At 37.8% G+C, this 21,384-nt stretch overlaps 1 protein-coding gene across 4 annotated transcripts in view; it reads right to left on the bottom strand.

The window, feature by feature from the left end:
* Positions 1–21,384, bottom strand: part of LOC107668303 (RNA-binding motif, single-stranded-interacting protein 3) — a 158,091-nt gene that overhangs the window by 103,198 nt on the left and 33,509 nt on the right. For all 4 annotated transcript variants that reach the window (XR_001631879.1, XM_016460136.1, XM_016460138.1 and 1 more), the window contains exons 2-3: positions 17,856–18,013; positions 5,661–5,719 (exon numbers count right to left, since the gene is read on the bottom strand). Coding sequence is in view for 3 of the 4 variants with exons in the window: in XM_016460136.1 (XP_016315622.1) it covers positions 5,661–5,719; positions 17,856–18,013 (217 nt within the window). In the remaining variant the exon portion in view is untranslated. The remainder of the gene's footprint in view (positions 1–5,660; positions 5,720–17,855; positions 18,014–21,384) is intronic.

Here is a 21,384-nt window from a genome sequence, read left to right as displayed (position 1 = left end):
AATCTTGAGTATTAAAGTCATGTGAGAGATAGATATCAGGGCAAAATAAAGAGACTGAAAAGAAAAATGGAAGTGAAGGTGCAGTTCAGGAGAGAACTTTTAATTATTTTGCATGTCCCCAACCTAAGGATTTAAACCTTTTTTTATGTGAGGTCCATACAAAAAATAGGGTTATCCATGTTTCAGAATTTGTTGTGGGTGTATGAGTGTGAGATTTCCCGGCCTGAAATTTTATTCCCAGTCTGCCCCTCGTGGAAATTAATGGTGCAGACGCGCGGTTTCATTTACTACACATAGGCCTACTGAAGCTTGCGGTTTTCAGCCTCTGCCACCTCAATATATGAGTACATGAACACATACACATAATCTCTAGAACTGCTCTGAGTCACTTCATGAGCATTTTACTTATTTTGAGAAAACTATCGTCATATCATATTATACTATAGTCGCACCGGTAGTGACGTCATGGCTGTCGCCGGCCAACGAGTTGGTGTTTTTTCAATGTATGCTTCAGACACGGGTCACGACGAGGCGTTCCCCATAGCGACCCCTAGAGGACGCAGTTCGAAGTTCCCATGAAAGGGAACTACTCCGTTACTGTCCACCACTGTTTAGTACACAGAATATGACACATGCTTATTAGATAACCGTATTTGAGTGGCTGTATATGCTTTTATTTATTATTATTTTTTAATTAACTATTTTTTCCAAACCATTGTTAGATGCAGTGTTTCCTGTAGTTATGCAAAGATTTCTTATCTATTAACTATTTCTTATGATTTTAAATCTGCATTGAACTTCAGATCAATCTCAAAGTAAAAGGCGGTACTAAAGTCTGATTTTGTGGTGGATGTGTTCAAATTTGATCATCTTAATTCAAATGATGAAGGATTTTGAAAGTCTGACAGTGTTGAGCACTACTGTAAGGTTAACCCTGCATGCTGTAAATGTTTGAAAATGATTAACAGTTGCAAATAAACATTCATTAGAAATTTAGAAAAGTAATCAAAAAGTAATCAAAAGTAATCTTACTTTTTACTTTAATAAAGTAATTGAAAAAGTTACACTACTATTACATTTTAAATAGGGTAACTTGTAATCTGTAACCTATAACATTTCCAAAGTAACCTTCCCAACACTGATTATAACACACATATCTTAGTGTTTTGGCCAAAAACTGAAGAATTCTTTATCGGACATTAATCAGACATTATCAGATTTAAAATTCAAGGGTCAAAACAAGACTGCTCCGTTGTTTGTCTTATCATGCGATCGTGGCGACACAAGAGAGTCTGCATGTTTGAGCACAGCCGCTTGTGTCTGTGTGTGGGTTTGTGTGTGCGCTTGGGGAGACAGGAAACGGCCATTTTGTTCAAGGCTCATGCTTGTCAACTATTTCCTCAGGAACAGGACAGAGAAGGATTCAGCCTGACCTCACCCCTGCTGGAAAATCCAGCTTAAAGGAAAAGTTCAGCCAAAATGAACATTCTGTTATTTTTTACCTTATTTCAATCCAATGGAACTTTTTCTTGGAACGCAAATGTGCATTTTTGACAGAAAAACTATAATTCATGCATTATATTCCAAGTCTTCAAAGTCATACGGCAGCTTGGTGTGATGAACATCAAAAGCAGCGCATTAATATAGAAAGGTAATTAAACGGTTCTAATGCACACCAGTATTCAGACAGACCATGGTCTGTGTGTGTGTGTATGTATATATAGTCCAGTTAAATGACAGCATACCATGTCAGCATCTTGGAATCTTGGAAGTTTGTGGTAAACATCGGCACATCTCCTTTAACGTAGGATCTAGCGACAAAGTATGATTATGTATAAAAGTGTAGTAGTGGGGTCTCATTTCTTACAGGAATATTTTCACTCCTACCCCTTGCCACTCTGTTTGAAGGGGCAAGGGGAAGGGGAAGGCATAGGGGTAGGGGTAGGTGAATGGGTATAAAATAGAATTGGGATTGGGCCTAAGTAATGGCTCAAAATTTAATTTGTTCCTCATACAAATCTACTGTAGGAATTCAGAGGATTTGGAATATAGATCACAAGTAGGGATGCTCCGATCCGCCTTTTTTACCTCGATACCAGGATAACGATTCGATACCTGGGGTTCAGTATTGGCCGGTACCGATCCGATACCAGTGCAGTTTTTTTTTTTTTATCAGTGTAGAATTTCTATATTTCTGTGCGTGGAACTCTGTGTGTGGTACTTCATTATAAAGAAAAATAAAATAAAAATGAAAAATACATGTATATTCATAATCTAGGACATATATTATAAACTAGGGTGGTGGATAATTCTGCAGCAAAAGTTATTCTACAAAAATCAGTGCACAATAATTTAAATCCAAACATATAGTGAAAACCTATATTTAGTGGGGAACAAATAAAAGTGTAGCATTAAATCTGGTAAAATGTTACACATTGCTATTTGTATTGTTATATAATCCATTCATGAAAAAAAAAGTTATAAATATATACTATAAAATTAAAAGACTTTTTGTTTAATGATGCAACAACATATGATAGATAGTACAAAACAAATACAGTGCGGCACAAAGCACTTACAGTATGCGCATCTGGTGTGCAGAATGATGTGCTTGAAGTAACGCGGAGTCACAGCACGCAGCACTTTGCATTAGAAAGGTCAACGATATTGATGCATTGTGTATTATATTTGTGCAACAGTTTATTGAGCCTTTTCCTACATTATTGTGCTCTATAATGCTTTTATGCCTTTTGTGCGGCTTAACAGTAACACAGAATAGTGCGCAAAATATCGGATACGGGTCGGCCCTGTCTGAGGTACCCGATCCAGAAAAAGAATGACAGTATCGGAGCCGATATCCGATATGAGTATCGGATCGCCGCATCCCTAATCACAAGTAGTATGGACTACTTTAATGATCATTTTTGAAGCATGCAATTTCTAATTAGATGAGAGACATTTTTGTTCCACAGAATAAATACAGTTATATGATTTTGAAAAATAGTAATGATTATTTTTTTTTTGCGGGGCGGGGGAACTAATCCTTTTGGCAGATTCCAGAGTATATTTGGAAGGATTTCAGTTTTGCTTTGATTGAAACAAACAGAAGTCATGACCTTAAAATAAAAATAGTATGGCTGTCAAAAGATTTAAATAATTATAATGGGGCCCAATAGGGGGCATTTAAATTAATTTGAAGTATTAAAATTGATAAATTATTATTAATATGTTAATAATAATATCTTGATGAATTGTGGTTCATATATAAAATGTATGTACTGTATGTTTGTACAGTATGTATGTATGTATGTGGGGCCTGGTTAATTGGCTAAGAGGCAGCTTAGACTAGTTAGAAAGCAGTTACCATGTTTCAAAACACAGCTACTATTCCAGCAGGGTCCATTCCACCACCCAGCTCTTTAACCAAACAATTCTTTGGCAGCAAGCAAGAGAGAAGATCCATGACTTCCTTTATGGCGTATCGTAATAAAAACTGCAGTGGCGGAAGTTCTTAAAGACCCTCGGTACATTTGAGGCACATTTGAGGCAGTGTGTCTTCATTTGGTGGAAGCATTCTCACCATAATCCTCTCTAAACTCTAAACACACACACTCTCAAAGCCTGACTGACATTCGAAACCACAGATGGCAGAACGCAGAGCTTTGGAGAGGCCGCGAACGGTTGAAGCCAACAGATCTATATGCCAGACATATGTGTTAATTTACGCGCGCACACACACCTTACATATAGAACAACACACCATCCGCTTTGAAGCCTCCCGGTAAACATGGAAGCGAGAAAAAGAAGGACAAAGGTCTCTACAGCGGAGAACTGAGCCATCCAGATGTTCCACAGACAGCAGATGTTTCATAAGCATAAGAAAACAGAGCATGTGTGTGAAAAAGGATTTAGACTGTTCTTGATCCAGAGAGAGGAGCACTTCTGGTTTGAGAGATCGCTGCGAGCATTCCTGAGGTCACTGACCAAAAGAGCTAAACAACAGCCATCAGGAAGTGGGCTGAGAAAGAGGTTTCAAGTTGAAGAATGCAGGGATCAATTCCTATTAACAATGTGACGCCCAGAACCGGAACAGGCCTGATAAGCAGCTTGACAAAGAGGTAAAAAAAGATAAAAAGCGCATGTTTGTGTGTAGACATCAAGCATATGAGGTTTTGGCTGAAAGTGTTTTGGAAGCTTTACGTAATTAAATCCATAAATACAAATACGCCTCAAATGGGTGTGCGTATTCTCTCCATTTCTTTTCTCTCTCTCCATCTTTTTTCTCGGATGTCAAAACTGTGGGAAAAAAGAGTGTGCGTACTATCTCCTTCCTCTGCACATAATTCCAATTAGAAAAGGAAAGCGAGGTAGTGATAGAGAGAGCTTGTTGGTGTGCTCGTGTGTTGTACGACACAAATATTTACGTTCACTCCATTTAATGAGAGGCTCGTGATTGAGTCAAGGAGAAAATCAAACACACCCTCAACGTTGCCCACAAGCCCCACCACTGTCACCCTCTCCATCTGCCACTGTGGACAAGGGGAAAAAACAGCTGGCTGAAACTGAAAATATGTCTTTTTTTGCACAAACAAGTTCGCAATACCGAGTCTAGCTGCCCTAATGCAAAACACACAAAGTAAACATGCATTTAACCATGTGTGTTTAACGAACGGCCAACAATCCATGTAAGAGTGATTAAAAACGTTGCAGAGCTTGAACACTTACGACTGATCTTCAGAAGCAAACAGACTGAACAAACTTGACTGTAAACAACCCTCCATGGCTAACTCTATCATACGGGATTAATCTACAGCAGACAGGCCTGTAATTGTGATCATTCGACATATCTTGACATGAATAGTGCATATCTTGTGCAAAAAAAAAAAAAATGGATGCATGGAAGCAAGCACGACAAACATATTTAGATTCAGTGAAGCCGTGAATGAAGCGAATCCATCTTTTTGTTTGTTTCCTGTCTGATATCCTTGGCTCCCATAAGTCCTGGCTGAAAGCTCATCAGGGTGGAGAAGCCTGGCAGAGTAGGAGGCCTGTTAACTCAAGGAAGTGGAAGTCCTCTAAAGCCTGGAGTGATTTCCTCTGCTTCCCAGAAACACCCTCTCTCCCTCTTTCTCATGTGGGCATTAATACAAATTTTTGGACATATTAGATGTGCCCTCAGAGAGAAAGCATGACAAAAAGAAAGACACACACATGCATACACACGAAACCTGCGGTACCCAGTTTGGCAGATTGTGTAGGAAGCCAGGCTGTTTATTTACAGCACTGGCTGAGTGTTTCCTGAAAAGAGGCTGCCTGAATTAAATCATCAATTTCAGCCGGACGCTTCCCTCACCCCTATGGCTATTTTTAAACCACTACGACTAGGCTCGGACTTTTCAAATCAACACAGGAGGAACCCTGTGCTTTTCCTCGCCGCGGCTAACCCTGTTAGTCACGCTAACGTCTTATCCGGTTGTAAATACTTCACCCACAATCACGTTAACACGTTTCCGCCTCTAAAGTTCACCCAGACTATCTCCAGACTCCAGAGTCTTTCAAAAGCTGTCATTTTACGAGGATTATTGATTATTTTAAAGTGAGACTGTGAATGCTCTGTAAGCGTGTTTTTAATGCAAGCCGATATTGACTGCAGTACTCACCTTTGCACTGGTTGGTGTTTTTGTCCAGGATTGCCTTTGTTGACACTATTTTTCCATACCTGCAAAGGACAAAGAGAACAACAGGATCAGCTAAAAATGAAAGCTAGCTAGATCAACTACATTTCAATCTATTGCATGAAACACTGTTTTTTGATCTACTAACAGTGTCTAATCATTTTTGTCATTTTAATTACAATGAACCTTTCCACCACAATATAATTTCCACCATATCTCAAAATATGTATTGTTTCATTACATTATGTGGTGGAAATGAACATGATTGAAATGACAATTTTAACACTTTGTAATAAAATAAACTCCTCTTGCTAATGCTAATTTCACAGTTAGCATTTTATGCATCCTAAATACACTGTTGAATAATATTTTCACACTTTTTGCATAATTTGTAATATAACAGTAAATGTATTAATTTAAACACAACAATATTCATTTATTTACACATTCAATGCATTCATTTAAAAATCAGAAATTTATTAAAAAATATTATAAATTGCTAATATTTGCTGACACTTTTTATACATTTTTGTTTAAAGCTGTAATACTGTAAAAATGTAATATCGGTATCATTTTCATTTTTAAAGTTGCAATGAAATCTTTTCTTCAGTATACATTCAAGTAAAATGGATTATCAAAAAAGCAAAAAAAAAAAGCAAATTAAAAACAAAAAATTAAAAACAATCCTATAAATGGGTGAATCGTTCACAATAAGATTGCCATTTTCATTGAGGTCTGGGGCAAAAATCTATACAGAAAATATATATTAAAAAAAACTGTCAAAAATGACAACTTTCTAATCCTAAAATTTTAATGTGACCTTCATATGAGAAAAAGAAAGAAGTTAAAATCAGTTTAATAAAAGTCAACCCCTGGGACATACAAGTGCCCGAACTTGAAGAAAAACCCAAGTGTAATGTTTGCTCCGAACTTAGTTAATTAAAATGTTTGAACCTAACTCATAGAGTGTTTAATAAAGATATAGTTTAGCTTCATTAAAACCTCGATGAAGGGATGTTTATCGATACATCAATACCTTCCTTAACAGGACACCCTAAACAAGGGGAAGTTGATTTTGAGTGCAGGATGTGAGTCTCATACCCTAGTGATTTAATTAAACAATGAAGCATCACAGAGCCCCTATCTGCACCACAAAAACCCCTGCCCACGTTTTCACTTTTTCACCTCAACTCAGTGTTTTGCCTTATTCCTCCCCTATCGCCTTCCTTCCATCCATGATGGAGGTAATAAAGTTACTTATCGCTTCCGTCTCCGCCTAAAGACCAGGAAGACTGATATAAGCGTGGCACTCCTGATGTGACTTTTAATTAATATTTAATGCGGCTCCCACCTCCAGGTAAAAGCGGGAGACTATATTACCCAACTTTATAAGGATGGAGGCGTTTAATAAGGGAAAGATCATTTCACTGTCACTGTGAGAAGCGGCGTCCCATCGAGGCATTGTGCCGCTGATGTCTGGAAAATGGCAGCTAATTCGTCTCATATCCCTAATATGCCCTCAAATGGCAAAGCTTATAGAAGAAATACAAATAAATATCGTAAGCTGCTATAGAGTGCTGCGAGGTTGAAAGTACAACCGTTGTACAAGGTTTCGTGTGAATTTATCAACAAAGTCTTCTGCAATTCACACCATCACATAGCAAGTAAACGTGGGCTGCTGTTTTTTGCGAAAACGGATAATCACAACTCTGGGATTGCAGAGACTCATTACAGAAACAATACTGGTTTTGTTTGAATTTTTTTTTCCGTCAATATGGTTTGTCAGTAAACAAAGTAGAAGCCTGGGGGACGAGAGCAACCACATAACACAGAGTGGAAGACATGAAAAAGAGGAGCTCTGTTGGAGAAAGCATGTAGCGGACCAAAGTGAAGGAAACACATGAGAACCATTTGACTCGAATGCTTGATTTGCTGCCATTTCATCTTGCAAAACAAGTGGACAAATACAGGCGTCTCAGATGAGTGAGTGGGTCGTGGGTGGAGCTGAGGGAGGAATGTAGTCAACATAACTGGCAACGTTTCCAGAAGCCAGTGCCACGCCGCGGTCATGCACACGGATGTCTCACTAACACGAAACTCACGAACAGGAAGGTTTCCTCACAAACAGAGGTGTAGATTTATTCTCTTGCAGCCAGTAAGGGGGTGCAGGGAGCGAAATGTCTTGTCTTGTGAAATATCATAAGCCTGTCTTGTTTTGTTTGTTTAGATGCTGATAAATGAAGCATTGTGAACTACCGAGGTGGGGTAATGTTTAATAGACAGAGTCTGTGGTTATGATTTATATGTTACAAAATGAAAGTCTTTGTTGAAACCTCAAAAACTTTAATGCCCTATGCCGTTACTTTCTGGTTAACGTAATGCTCTTTAGGATCATTTGTCAGGATGACATGGCTAACGTTGTAGCCAAAGGTGAGGAGCTCATGAGAACATCTGGCAAAGCATCCTAATCACGCTCACACTGAACAATGAACTTCAGGGTAGTTTTAAGTTGATGGAGAGCAGTAATGCCAGAATGGGACATTATTCTAAGCAGGTTAAATGTTCATTATGGAATTTTGGCCTCTCTATCGCCACCTGTGGTTGAAACACAAAACATTTTCAAAATCATTTAATTTATCAAATGAATTGGGGTAAGGCAAGAACACAGTTTTGAAGACTGATTGTACTTGCTCAATAATGAAATTTTGTTTTTTTTTGTAATTTTTACCCATAAAACTTTCTATAGTGCACCTTGAATCAGATAAATAAAGCGTTCTGTCATTTACACACCCTCATGTTGTTTCAAACCCTTACGGTTATTTCAAATACACATTTTTTTTCTGTGGAATACAAAAATGCGTATTTTTCCAAAAAATGTAATTAAATTAATAACTATGGATTTAAAATAAGGGTGAGTAAATTATGTAAGAAGTCTTATTTTTGGGTGAACTATTCCTTTAATGTGGTCTTAATGTTATTAGCACCCAAATATACACTAACTTTACTAATTAGCATTGCGTGCATTTCATTACAATGTGCACATATGTAAAATTCATGCAAATTCCGAGTGTTATAAGTCACACTAATAAAGTGCTGAACCCTTTTTTATTGAATAGAAGCAGGAATGTTTTTATGGATTGCATATCAAAAGAACTGTTTTGATGATTGTGTATCAGGGTTACTGTTTCTACGGATGGTGACTTTTAATTAAGAACAAGATTCAAGTGTGTTTACTAGTTGAAAACTTTCAGGACCTCAAGCATGGAGTTCCCTTCATGGATGGCGGAGTGCCAAGAATATGACCTTAAATAACATCAAGCCAAAGAAGCCAAATGGTTTACTTGAGAGAAGTTGCATGTTACAATATTAGTAAACCATCTACTCTATGATATATGATGATTATCATATACAGCAATATTATAAACACAAGAACAAAAATAGCATATTAAATTATGCCCCAGCAATTCCAAACACAACAGAGCTGCAAATGAAAAATCACTTAAATCTCATTCATATTAACTTGACTTAATCAGCTTAATCACTTGGCCTAATCAGCCATGACTACAGATAGCAGTGCACGACAAAGAACTTGGTTGTTTGGTTTCCATTTTCAACAGTTTGCAATTGGTTGGCCTTCCCATGGTGAAATTTCACTTGTCCAAAATCTTGCTCTAAACACTTGTGCATTAAAGAAATATCTGTTTACTTTCAACTCAACATTTCTGGTTTAATTGGGCGTATTTATTTGGCAGAGCACATCATTACGAAAAAAGTTGCCTTCATAATCAAAATGTTTTAAATGGCAAATGTTGATGTCGCCAAATTTCCTTTTTGGCCAGCTGTCACCTTTCACGCTGCAATAAAGTGCCATCCTACATTTATAATGGTACAAAACAGTTCTATTTTAAATTAATGTCTATAAAATATTGTATTAAAAAATGATAAAATATTATATAAAAATATTATATCATTTTATAAAATATTTTGTGCATTCTACAAAAAATATTAAGCAGCACAACAACTGATAATAATAAGAAGTTTCTTGAACACCATATATACATTTTATACATATATACAACTTTTTTATAAACTGATTTACTGGAGTCTTTATAAGGGTCAATAAAATGGGAATGTCAGAGAAGATTTATGGAGTTATGTTAAATACATTTGTGCATATCAAACCTTGGTGAAGAAAGTCACAACTATTAATATCACCTAAAGGCAAGCCAGCTCTGACAGACAGAATCAAAGTAAGAAAGAAAGCTTCTGATACCACATACACCAAAACCTCCTGTCAAATACCACAGTTCAGCCAGTACGTGGGATCACAGTGTTCTAACTCTGGTCATCTGGATGAAGGAACCTTCTCTCCACACTGACCAGAGCAGATCAGGTGCAAAAGAGATGCCCACAAATGACACACAGGCCCAATCACACGCCACCACCCTTTCTAACACAGCACACACTGAACCCTCTGAGTGCTTTAGTCAACCCACAAGCACACAAAATCAAATCAACATGAACACAAAAAAACTGTAAACACCACATGAGGTAAACCAAAATGCCTAGAACGACTTTCAATGAAGATAAATATATTTCTAGATCCACACATGCACTTTTGAATGATCGCGACACAGCTCGACGTGCTGTGACAGCCCAAGCTGGGAGCAGATCCCAGCTGATTTGATCACCGTCAAGACAACGCGTCTTGTGTACGAAGCTTTCAGCTGCAGTGTGTGAAGTGCTAATAACAGTTCTCAAAGGGCCGTCACACACGCTGATCTGTGTTTTTATTTTCCCAGAGCGCTGGCAGCCACGGATGCCGGACCGTTTGATGTCTCGTGCCGAGAGATGTGAACCAGCATTCTTTCAACTTCTATCCAGGTGGGTGTGTAGGATCTCTTAATTGGCTACCAATGCAGCCGTCTCATCTGACACGCCACTCGACACTTCTGTGCTGTGAGTTACAAGCATCTGATGTTTGTTTGTACGCTCGCTTGTGCCGCTGGATTCGAAAAAGAGGCCCAGTGACTTTCCAAAAGGAGAATTCAGTTTCCTAAAGCGCTATATGGGCTTGTTTTACTGAATGTTTGCATATAAAGCCTCGTCCAAACTTGATAGAAAGTACAAAACTTGTCTAAGCTGAGATATGACTCAATATACAAGCAAAAGCTCATGAAAAACATGTTCATAATACAGTTTTTCTGCTCACTGCAGAATGTGTAATTTACAGCAAAACACAGCAGCTGTGGTTGCCGAAACTTTGCCATAAAAAAAATACAGTAGCAACATTTTAGGTATTACAGGAATTTTTTTTTTTTTACAGTACAGTATATTTCATTTCACGTTAGTATAATTTGCACTACTTAATTACAAATTCAAGCTGATTTAAAATATTTGTGCAATATTGGTTATTGTTAAAATAAACCATTACAATGTAAAAAAAAATATATACCTTAATGGACTTATGAAAAAATAATTTCCTTTATCCAGAAACACAATATTTAATAAATAAAAAAATTCACAATTTTTTAAATAAAATAATCTGCAAAATGCATAAGCAAATTAACAATAAATATTTTCATTAACTGATATAATGATATATATATATATATATATATATACGAAAACAAAAACAAAATCATTAGAAACACAATTATATAGATTGTTATATAATTATAGTTATAATTATATAGAAATATAATTATATGAATAATAGTGGGAATGTCAATTGATGGTTTTTCACTTTAAATTATAAGAAGACTTACATTTTTACTTCCAAAATCTATACATTTAACTGTAAAAATGTCCCGTAAAATGTATTAGTTTCTCATCATAGTAAGGGAAATTACTCTTAACCAATTAACAGTGGTTTTTTGACTAAAGTTATAAAATTTTTTATAATGTATGATTATATCACATACTATATATCACATACAAATCAATGATATATGATTAAGTGTTTACAATGAATATTTAGGGAAAAATTCAGTGGCAGAAATTGTAAAAATTTCTACATTTTGCCTAAATTGTCGAAATTATATATATAAAAAATTTTTTTTTAATTAAATAAAATAAATAAAATTTGTGCAGGGCTGTTTGAGTCACATCTTTTGTTGTTTGCTTAAAAAAATCTGCCATCCCCTGAAATCCAGATTAAGTCAGAATATGTACATGAGTCACCTTGCACCACAAACTGAAAATGTAGCGTTAGACTAACACTTAAACAAGGGGATTTTCTCTTTCTCTTTCTCTTACCGAGGACACCACAGGTGTCCTATTATTCAGTGAGAGCCAAGAGAGAGAAGTTATCAATGCAAAATCCTTCTTTAAATATGGGTGTGATCAACTTATTTGCAAATGTGGATGTGCACAGTTAAAGGGATTGTTCACTCAAAAATGAAAATTATCCCATGATTTACTCACCCTCAAGCCATCCTGGGTGTATATGACTGTCTTCTTTCAGATGAATACAATTGCATTTTAAATAAACAAAAGTCTAAAAATTGAAAATTGGTTTTGAAATAAAATTGTTTTGGTAGACCAATTTTTTAATTCAGATTTTTTAATGCATATGATGAATTCATAGCAAAATATAATATTCCCATACCGCCAAAGGACTGTTTTTGGCACAATCTCTCCTAGAATATGTATGTTGTTTAAAGAGCAAAAAAAGATTAAATTATAAGCAACTCCCACAACTCTCACCCAATCACTCCCCTATAGGTACAATATTTTTTTCCTACTATTGTAATAATTATAACAGATCAATAAGAGCCCTTTTCCAGAAGGATGTTGTTTTGAAACCAAATGTAATTGCACATTAGAATCAATTTGTGAGTGATGTTGATTGGAAAAAAATCTGGCTTCTGCCCAATCGCTATCTCTTAACAAACAAGGTTAAAGAAGTATCTTTTAAACTCCATCACAGAATATACCTTGCTGAACTTTAATTAAATAAAAAAGATATAGATGTAAGGTGTAGCTTTTTCAAGCAGAAGCCAGAGACAGCTTATGTGTCTTTTTTTTTTTGTGGCAAAATGTACTTGATTTTATTGTTGACGAAAATGTTATTTTACAGTGGAAACATGTTCTTTTAGCATTTTAAAAATGAAGTGAAGCACTATATTGACTCTATATTGCCCTCGAAGAAGAAACAAAAAGCTATTCGAATTTTGCAACCTTGTACACTCTTTAATGTATTCCTATATTGTTTATATCTCCCCCGAGCATTTGAAAATTGTTGTATTTGTTGCTGTTGTAGTTGTATTGATTGTACTGATATTCTGTTCAATAAAAAAAAAAAAAAGTGTATGCGCGTACCAGTCAGCGGAAGCTAGAGATTACGGTTTATAAAGTTTTAAATATGGATGTTTTTCTTACAAAAATGCATCGATTCACTTCAGGAGGTCTATATTAACCCCCCAGAGCCGTGTGGAGCACTTATTCGTGATGGATTGGTTAAGTTTATTGGACTTCTATTGGACTATTGAATATCACCCATTCACTGCCATTATAAAGCTTGGAAGAGTCAGGACATTTTTAAATATAACTCTGATTGTATTTGTCTGAAAGAAAACAGTCATATACACATAGGATAGCATGAGGGTGAGCAAATTATGGGGTAATTTTCATTTTTGGGTGTACTATCCCTTTAATCTTAGCTAAATCACCCGTAATAAGCATACAGAGCACACATGCAATCTGTAGATTGTACTAGCAAATAAGTACCCTTTTTTTGGGTACCTTACATTATTAATGGACAAGGCTTGCGTTGCTTTTTTTGTCCTTGGTACAAAGGATTGGCAAGTGAGTGTGTCTGTGGTTTGAACTGTTGAGAAGAATTCGAAAAGATGACTGACACCTTCTTGCTGCCTCAGAAGTCGGGGAGGCACTAGACGGAGCTTATGTCAATAACACAGTCGAATCCAGCCTAAAAGACCTTTATCCCAAGTGTTTAGGCTCATTTTGACTGAACTTCCTCTTCCTCTCCCACCTCACACATATTGACAAGAGCTGTGTGATACTGAGGGAGACAGAGAGACTTCAAGATGACTCTTGATGGCTAGTGGCTTTTTGGCCCTCATACGCTCTTCTGAACTTAACCAGGGTAGCTGAGCTTCAAGAGGAGTCGGCCACTCATCTGACCTCAGGTTAGATGGGAATGCTGGAGACATGTTGCCACTTTCAGGTTTTAAAAAAATAACAGCAGTGAGAAATAACCACAGAAACTGCAGAGAAGTCTCATAAGGGAAAAGTCACTTTAGAGGCTTTACCCTGCACCTCGAAAAAACATAAAACCATTGAAGTCGGTCAAACTGCAATACATATTTTCTTCAGGAAACAAATTTTACATGGGCCATCAAGTGATGACTAAACACAGCACTAATATTACAAAAGTAAACAAAAAAGGCCCTTAAATTCAAACATTTATATTAATAATGTATCATGTGAAACTGAAGATTAGAGTAATGGCTGCTAGAAATTGAACTTTGCATCACAAGAATAAATGACATTTTAAAATTTCAAAACTATTTAAATACAGTTCTCTTCTAAATTATAATAATATTTACCAATAGTACTGTTTTTGCTGTATGTTTGACAGATAAATGCAGCCTTGGTGAGCATAAGAGACTTACCGACCCCAAACTTTTGAATATTAGTGTACAATCACAATAATTCATTAAAAATGACAAAAAAGCAACCTATCAGTTGCCCATACACCTTGTGTGCTATATCTCAGGTTTTCTGAAGCCATATGATAGTGCTGAGTGAAGAACAGACTACGAAGATAGTAAATACTATACTATATATACTCCCTGAATGCTTTTTGAACCATACCCTCCTTTGCACTACAGCAGCGACCTGAATAATACTCGAGTCTTCAAATCATTAGAAATACTAGCCTGATTTTCTGCCTGTGATTAGACATTTCTACAGTGGTGAGAAGGAGACATAAATCATAAGTCCAGAAAAAGAAGGCGACAAATGTACTGTAAGAAAGCAACACTTTGAAATAAAAACCATGACCTGTACTAGCCTTGTCACCGGCTCAGAAATGGTTTGCATGCTCTGGATGCCTGAGTTATTCGAGCCCACGGGGGGATTCTGCCGACTGAAAATGAGATCCTACCCCAGAGGCCCCCCTAGATATGGCAGCCTTGTACACAAGGGCAATTCCTCCACCGCCTCAGTTAGTCAATCAGGCTGAGAGACAGAGAGCAAGTGAGGGGGTGCCATTTTTGGCAGCAAGCCTTGGATGCTTTTCAGTGAATATAAAATATATAAGATATTTTAAATATATAGGAGAGGAATATAGAATAAAACCAGGAAAATGAGAACCACTGAATGCCAAGATTCCACTGGAAGCAATATAATAACTTTCTGATCTTACTCACACAGGAAAGAAAAACACAAATGAGATCAATTTTACATCTCAGTTGTTTCTCCTAGACAGCAATGAGATTAAATGGAAAGTAAATGAAATCTCCTGCTCCCTAGATTTTGCTCTTGAAAAAAAAGCGATATTCGTAATCTTGCATCTGTCTCTTGTAGGGTTTCAAAGTTAGAATCAAAAGTCAAAAGTATTCAACATGAACTGAAACATTTCTCGTCAAATAAAAGACAAGATAAAAAACAGAAAAGCTGTGCTAACCACATTAATTTTATACTGTATCTCAACTGTTTCATTCGTTTGTAGTTTTATTTCTCCTCAAGGAATTTTACTCTGCAAGTTTTGTTTTTGCATTTTCGCTACTGATCTGGGAAAATCTGTGGAACACTGCAAAATGAACTTAAAAATGACAATATGAGTGCTACTACTTATTTGTAATTGAAAACACAATTAAACTAGCCAAGATATTAATAAGAAAAAGATAATGCACAGAACATTTCTGTGTGCACAGGTTTCATTTGCATCTACAAAAGGGCAATAACATTTTTCACTGTGCACATATATTAAGACACAAATTGGCTAAAAACATACAGAACCTTCTTGGAATAAAATTCCTAATTCGTCTCTTAAAACCTTGCTCCAAGTGTGAGCAGAATTGAGTTGGATTGTATTCACTTTTTCTCTGTAGCATTAGATTACAATCAGAGACATAATGAGGGGCTCTGAAATGCAATTATTTTAAATGGTATTGTAAAATGCTGTGTCCTGAGGGTTAATACTCCATGATATCGAATCATGGAAAAGAAAAGTAATGAACTGGCTCACATACATTACTCTCTGCCCTCTGATTTCCACCAACACACACACACGCACACACACACACACACACACATGTTGGTTTTTATGGTTTATGGGGACTCTCCATAGGCGTAATGGTTTTTATACTGTTCAAACCTTATTTTCTATTGCCCTACACCTACCCTACCCCTAAACCTCTACCCCTCACAGGAAACTTTGTGCATTTTTAGATTTTCAAAAAACTTCATTCTGAATGATTTATAAGCCTTTTAAATTACGGGGACACTCAAAATGTCCTCATAAATCACCTTCTCGTTTTAATACCTATGTCATACCCATGTCATTATACAAATTTGTGTCCTCATAAACCACATAAACATGCACACACACACACACACACACACACAATTGCAGATGCATAATGAAAGCACATAAACATGATGACGACATGTTCACCTAAGGCCTTCATTAATAATTCATGATTCGTATTCAGGCCCTTTATAAAAACGTCCTGGTACGTTTTCAGTTTTTTTGTCTCAGTAAATGCAACACTCCTCCAATCTGACCTTTTTACCTCTTCTAATTCAACATAACTGAGACATTAAAATCTGGATGCTTGTTTCAAAGTCGCAATGTGGCAAACATTCTGCATCTGCATCTAGACAATGTGCCATTCCTCAATTATCAATTATTATACAAAAAAAAAAAACTGTGAGCACGGCAAGCTGAAAACTAGGGCTCATTTTCATGGCTGAGGTTTGAGATTCTGCTGAGGCCACGCTTTCTCCTTTAGAATCTAACCCCATTGTACCTTCAGCCTCAAAACCCTGCCAATCTTCCGCGGGGAATCACACAAGAAGATCTCCGAAATGTCAGCCTGACAGAAGCACTTTTCACTGCCCTTCCTGCCACTGCAGCAGAGCCACTGGAGGACGGAAAAGGGTCACTAACTGTGTGCATATGCACAAAATGTGTGCGTATGCATGCACACAGCTGTAAGCTTTAGATCACGACACTAGGGTGCCAGATATGCATGCATGGCATCTAATTCACTGTGGTGTAATGTAAAAAAACTTTAAAGAGTGTTTGTGGACACTCTTTTTTTCTGCTGAGCTCCAGAAGTGAGCCCCAAGGCGAACCCCTTTGACCTTTCCAAAATGTTACTGCCCATTTGGCACGGCAGCCACAGCTAATAAAACTTTTATAACCATGAATTTTTTATTCCAATCCCACTCCAGGCCTTGGGCTAACCTGGACCATGGTAGCCCAACACCCTGAGAGAGATGGAGAGATGTTGTGGGAGGCTGTGGCTTGAGGTTTCATCATTCTACCCCCTGAGTTTTGACATGTTAACATTTTGAGTGGCATGCATTTCAGCTTTTTTTTTTTTAATGAAAATAATGCTTCTTTTTCTGCCTCTTCCCTCTCAAAAAGCAAAAAACAACCACAATGAATTCTGGGAACTAGCTGCAGCCCGGTAATTGCACTCATCTGTGTAGGGTCCACAAGACAAAGCAGTCCTTGGTTTAAACGTTGCTTAGAAACTGCTGACCCCAGATCCATGTTCTCATGGTCAACTTTGCATGGGTGAAATTAGGAAATTCAGAAATATTCACAGAAGGTCATGGCGCTGGAGTAAATGTCTTAGGTTTTAAGGCAGAAAGCCCCCACACAGGATTTACATCTACATGAGTCATCAGAGAAGATTATGCAAGCTGCCCCCTGGTTCTTGTGCAGAGTTTCATAATGACCTCGCTACATTCTAATAATGCTGACTTGCCATCACCATTTATGGGGCTATATTCTTCTCCGTAACCAAGCTGTGACCTGTGCATGCATTTACATGAGTTCTTGCATGTGGGTACCTGTGTCTTTGTAAATATAAATAGGTATAGAGCGGCTGCTCATATAGGTGTATAGAAAGACAAACCTGTTTAGATAGAGAGAAAGAGGATAACAGGCAGCAACATCTGGGAAAAGCTACTTACGGTTGGCAGAGTTTGATGAGGTCCTGGTCGGTGGTGCCAGGCGGAAGGCCCCGGATGTACAGGTTGGTTTTACTGAGCTGCTCCACTGCACTGTGGCTGCTGCTATTGGTGCTGGGGCTGGGCGGAGCCATGGGAGGAGGGGGCGGGGCATATGACTGCTGCAAGACAGAGAAAGGCATAAGTTGTTATTAAAACTGTATATGATTTATATTAGATTACTGTAATGTTCACTTTTGAACAGCAGTTTAGTTTAGTTATTTATAAAACACATAAAAACAACAGGTATTGAAACCTGCTGTACAACAAATATAAAACAAACCTAAAAACATACATAATCAAATGCTTTGCCAGCAAGATCTTATGACTCAGAAAGAAGATAAAAATTAATCTCTAATGGGCATCTCTAGCCACTGTGAGCTTAAACATGCCTTTAGGTGAAGGATTTATGAGTCAATGAACCTTAGTGAGAGTCGACACTATATTTACTATAAAACAAGGCTGTGAGGGAGAGATCTACAGTCCATTCAATAAGATGTGCAATCGTAATTTCTAATACCTTACAATGAATTGGTCTTTTAATTTGGTTTCCAAACACATATATGCAGTTAGTAATACTAATATAATGGAGAGTTCTGGTCCTGGCTTCTGAATGGTCAGTTATATCAGCATCACAATAATAGTCTACAATAAGTGGTCTTTGGTCGTTATATAGTTAAGAGAAATAACCCTCTCAAGCTCTGGCAAACTCTGCTCTTTTCTTGAATATGCATTGTCCGTGACTGTCTGTATTAGGATCGATATATGTTTATGTGAAGACTGATACTATCCATACAACAGGAGCATTGAAATTTCAATTTCAATCCACCCATCACTACTGAAGTCCTGCCTCGTTCTGATTGATTGGTCCAGTTAATGCGCAGTGCACCTGGAGCTTCGACGCCTCCAGTTAGGATGTTGGAATATTTTAGATGCTTTGCCAGCTAAATCCTCGTCTGCAAGGCTCATTACAACTGATTCTACTTATATCCCTCACAGTTTGTTTTAATTTGCATCAGTTTAAATCAGGGGCGGCATTTCCATATGGCAGTTGCCATACCCTAACCTCCGCCGCCATACCGCGGTTGTTCGTTGCATACCCCATCGTCCCCCGCAACCCCAGAACGCGATTTTAACTGAGTGACCTTTCCCTAGAGCCTCAGGGTGGTGCAACTTGTGAGGTGCGAACGCATTTGCTAACGGACAATGGACCGAGGTCCCCGGTAGGCAATCTCGCCATACCCTGGGGTTTTCTGAAACGCCGCCACTGTTTTAAATACGACATCTTCCTTGATGAAGATTCAGTTAGGCTTTTGAACCACATACGCACTGAGCATTCAGTACTTTCTAACAGACATGGCAGTCAGATATAGAAACATGACTGGGACAGTTAGACTGTGGCATGAGAGCTATTATTTACGTGTGTACGCGCACTTTCCTAGTGATGTCTATGTAATGGGCTGTGTGTGTGTGTGTGTGTGTGTGTGTGTCTGGCCTGCGCTTTCTCTGTGTTTGCGATAATCATTGGCTGTCAGTTGTGCTGTACACTGGCAAGTCTCCCCTGGCATTAATCTATTACCTGCACTTCCCCACAGCCTGCAATTTCCTCCAGAGAGACGTTCAGACAGACAGATGGACAGACGGGCCTATCGCAGCTAGAATAGATTCTGCATTCATATAATTCAGACACACCCCTGTGCCTCAGGCTACAGTTATGAATGAACCCATTGAATTCTCAGGAATACAACACACAGACAGGGAATTGAAGACGAAGAATTGCCATAAAAACACATTGTGCGCATGTGCTTAGAGGGAAATATAAACCTCATGTTCCAACTGAAAAAGTAGGGAGATTTATACGAATATGAGAAGGTTGGGCATAAGCACATTGCACGAACAATTACATACATACCAGCAGTGTTGTTGGTAGGTAACTAAAATTACTACTTACTCAAAAGCCACTACATACTCAATTTCTAGTGAATCGGTTCGTTGTAAACCGTACCCCCACCCTTCCCCCCAACCCACATGTTGTGTTGGAAAGTCCAAATCGTTCTAGTGAATCAGTTCGTCTTGAACAGCCCACTCTTTCATGTAATTCATTCGAGAATCCGTTATAGTGAGTAGATTTTTTCTAAACGATCTTGATGTAGCGATAGAAGTCCGATTAATTTTAATGAATCGATTTGTTTGGACTGTGTATGTAAATGAGTTGCAGTACAGTAACCTTTAAAAAATTAAGTGTATTATGGTATTTAATTATATTTAATGGACATTTATTTGTTCAGTTTTGATGTTGTCACCTTTATTGCGATTCATAAAAAAAACTAATTGTAAAAACAAATGCTGTGACGCAACTGATTATTTTTAAAAATATGTAATAGAGTATTGTATAGCATTACTTTTAAACCTAATGTTCCCCAGCATTGGTGCACACAAAGCTCTGCCCTAAAAGCTGTGTATTACTTTGCCAGAACCGTTCATGAAATCTGGATATAATAAATACACCCGATTCCAAGAAACTTTACGTATGTGTGTCTGACATTCCTGACATGGCTTCAGGAAGTCATGCACACACGCATGATCTGACTGCATAAAAAGCTTCCTGTGTGAATGGAAGCTTATCAGACCCACCCGGCCCGGTTCCCCTCAGCAGATTGGGGGTCTGGCCTCCGCAACACGACGCCAGGATGGAGACAGACTGAGCACAAGAGAGCAAAAGCTCGGCTGATCAAAGTGCTCGCCACAGACACCTCTTTCAGCCAATTTGTGCAGCTGTCAGGGGCACGGCGATAGCGCGTCAGGGTGTGTAGTGTGTCAGGAGTCATGATGGGAGAAGCCTTTGAAACGTCAAAGGCGTTCACTTCGCCATCAGACGGGCTTGGATTAGAGGGAAAGGGAGAGATGATGTTGCTTTTACAACGGACTCCAGCAGCAGTCGCACACATACACATACTCTAGGCGCAGGCCCGGACTGGCCATCGGGAGCACCGGGAGAATTCCCGGTGGCCTGGCGGCTGGTTTGGCCCGCTGCCCTGTTTTTTGTTCATTTTTTTATTATTATTATTATTAATATTTTATATTTATGCCTTCTCAATGTACCAAAGTGATAATTTCTGATTTTTTTATTCGATAATAAATCGATAATAAATCATATATAGTCTTGATTGGCAGCGCTGCACTATACGAATCAGCTCACATGTGTTCCGCGCTTCCGTCAAACGATTCCCAACAGAACCGATGCGCGGGACTCGATGAAAGAGAGGAAGCGTCCAGAAGAAGCTGTGAAATGTAGCAACATATATATACTTAAGGGGGTCTGAATACTTTCCGTACCCACTGTATATGTATATACTGTATATTATTTTTGTATTACATTTTAAGCATGTAAAATGTCACTTGGGATGAACATTTTTGAGTTTTGGATCAAATTAACCATTTAACCTTTATTTTTCAAATAGCTGAGTCGAGAAAAAAAAAAAAAACCTCAAAA

Source organism: Sinocyclocheilus anshuiensis, unplaced genomic scaffold, assembly GCF_001515605.1.
Source record: "Sinocyclocheilus anshuiensis isolate Anshui unplaced genomic scaffold, SAMN03320099.WGS_v1.1 scaffold1623, whole genome shotgun sequence".
NCBI classification, from domain to species: Eukaryota; Metazoa; Chordata; class Actinopteri; order Cypriniformes; family Cyprinidae; genus Sinocyclocheilus; species Sinocyclocheilus anshuiensis.
The sequence above is the reverse complement of the archived record's forward strand: the minus strand, read 5'-3'. Positions and strand labels throughout refer to the sequence as shown.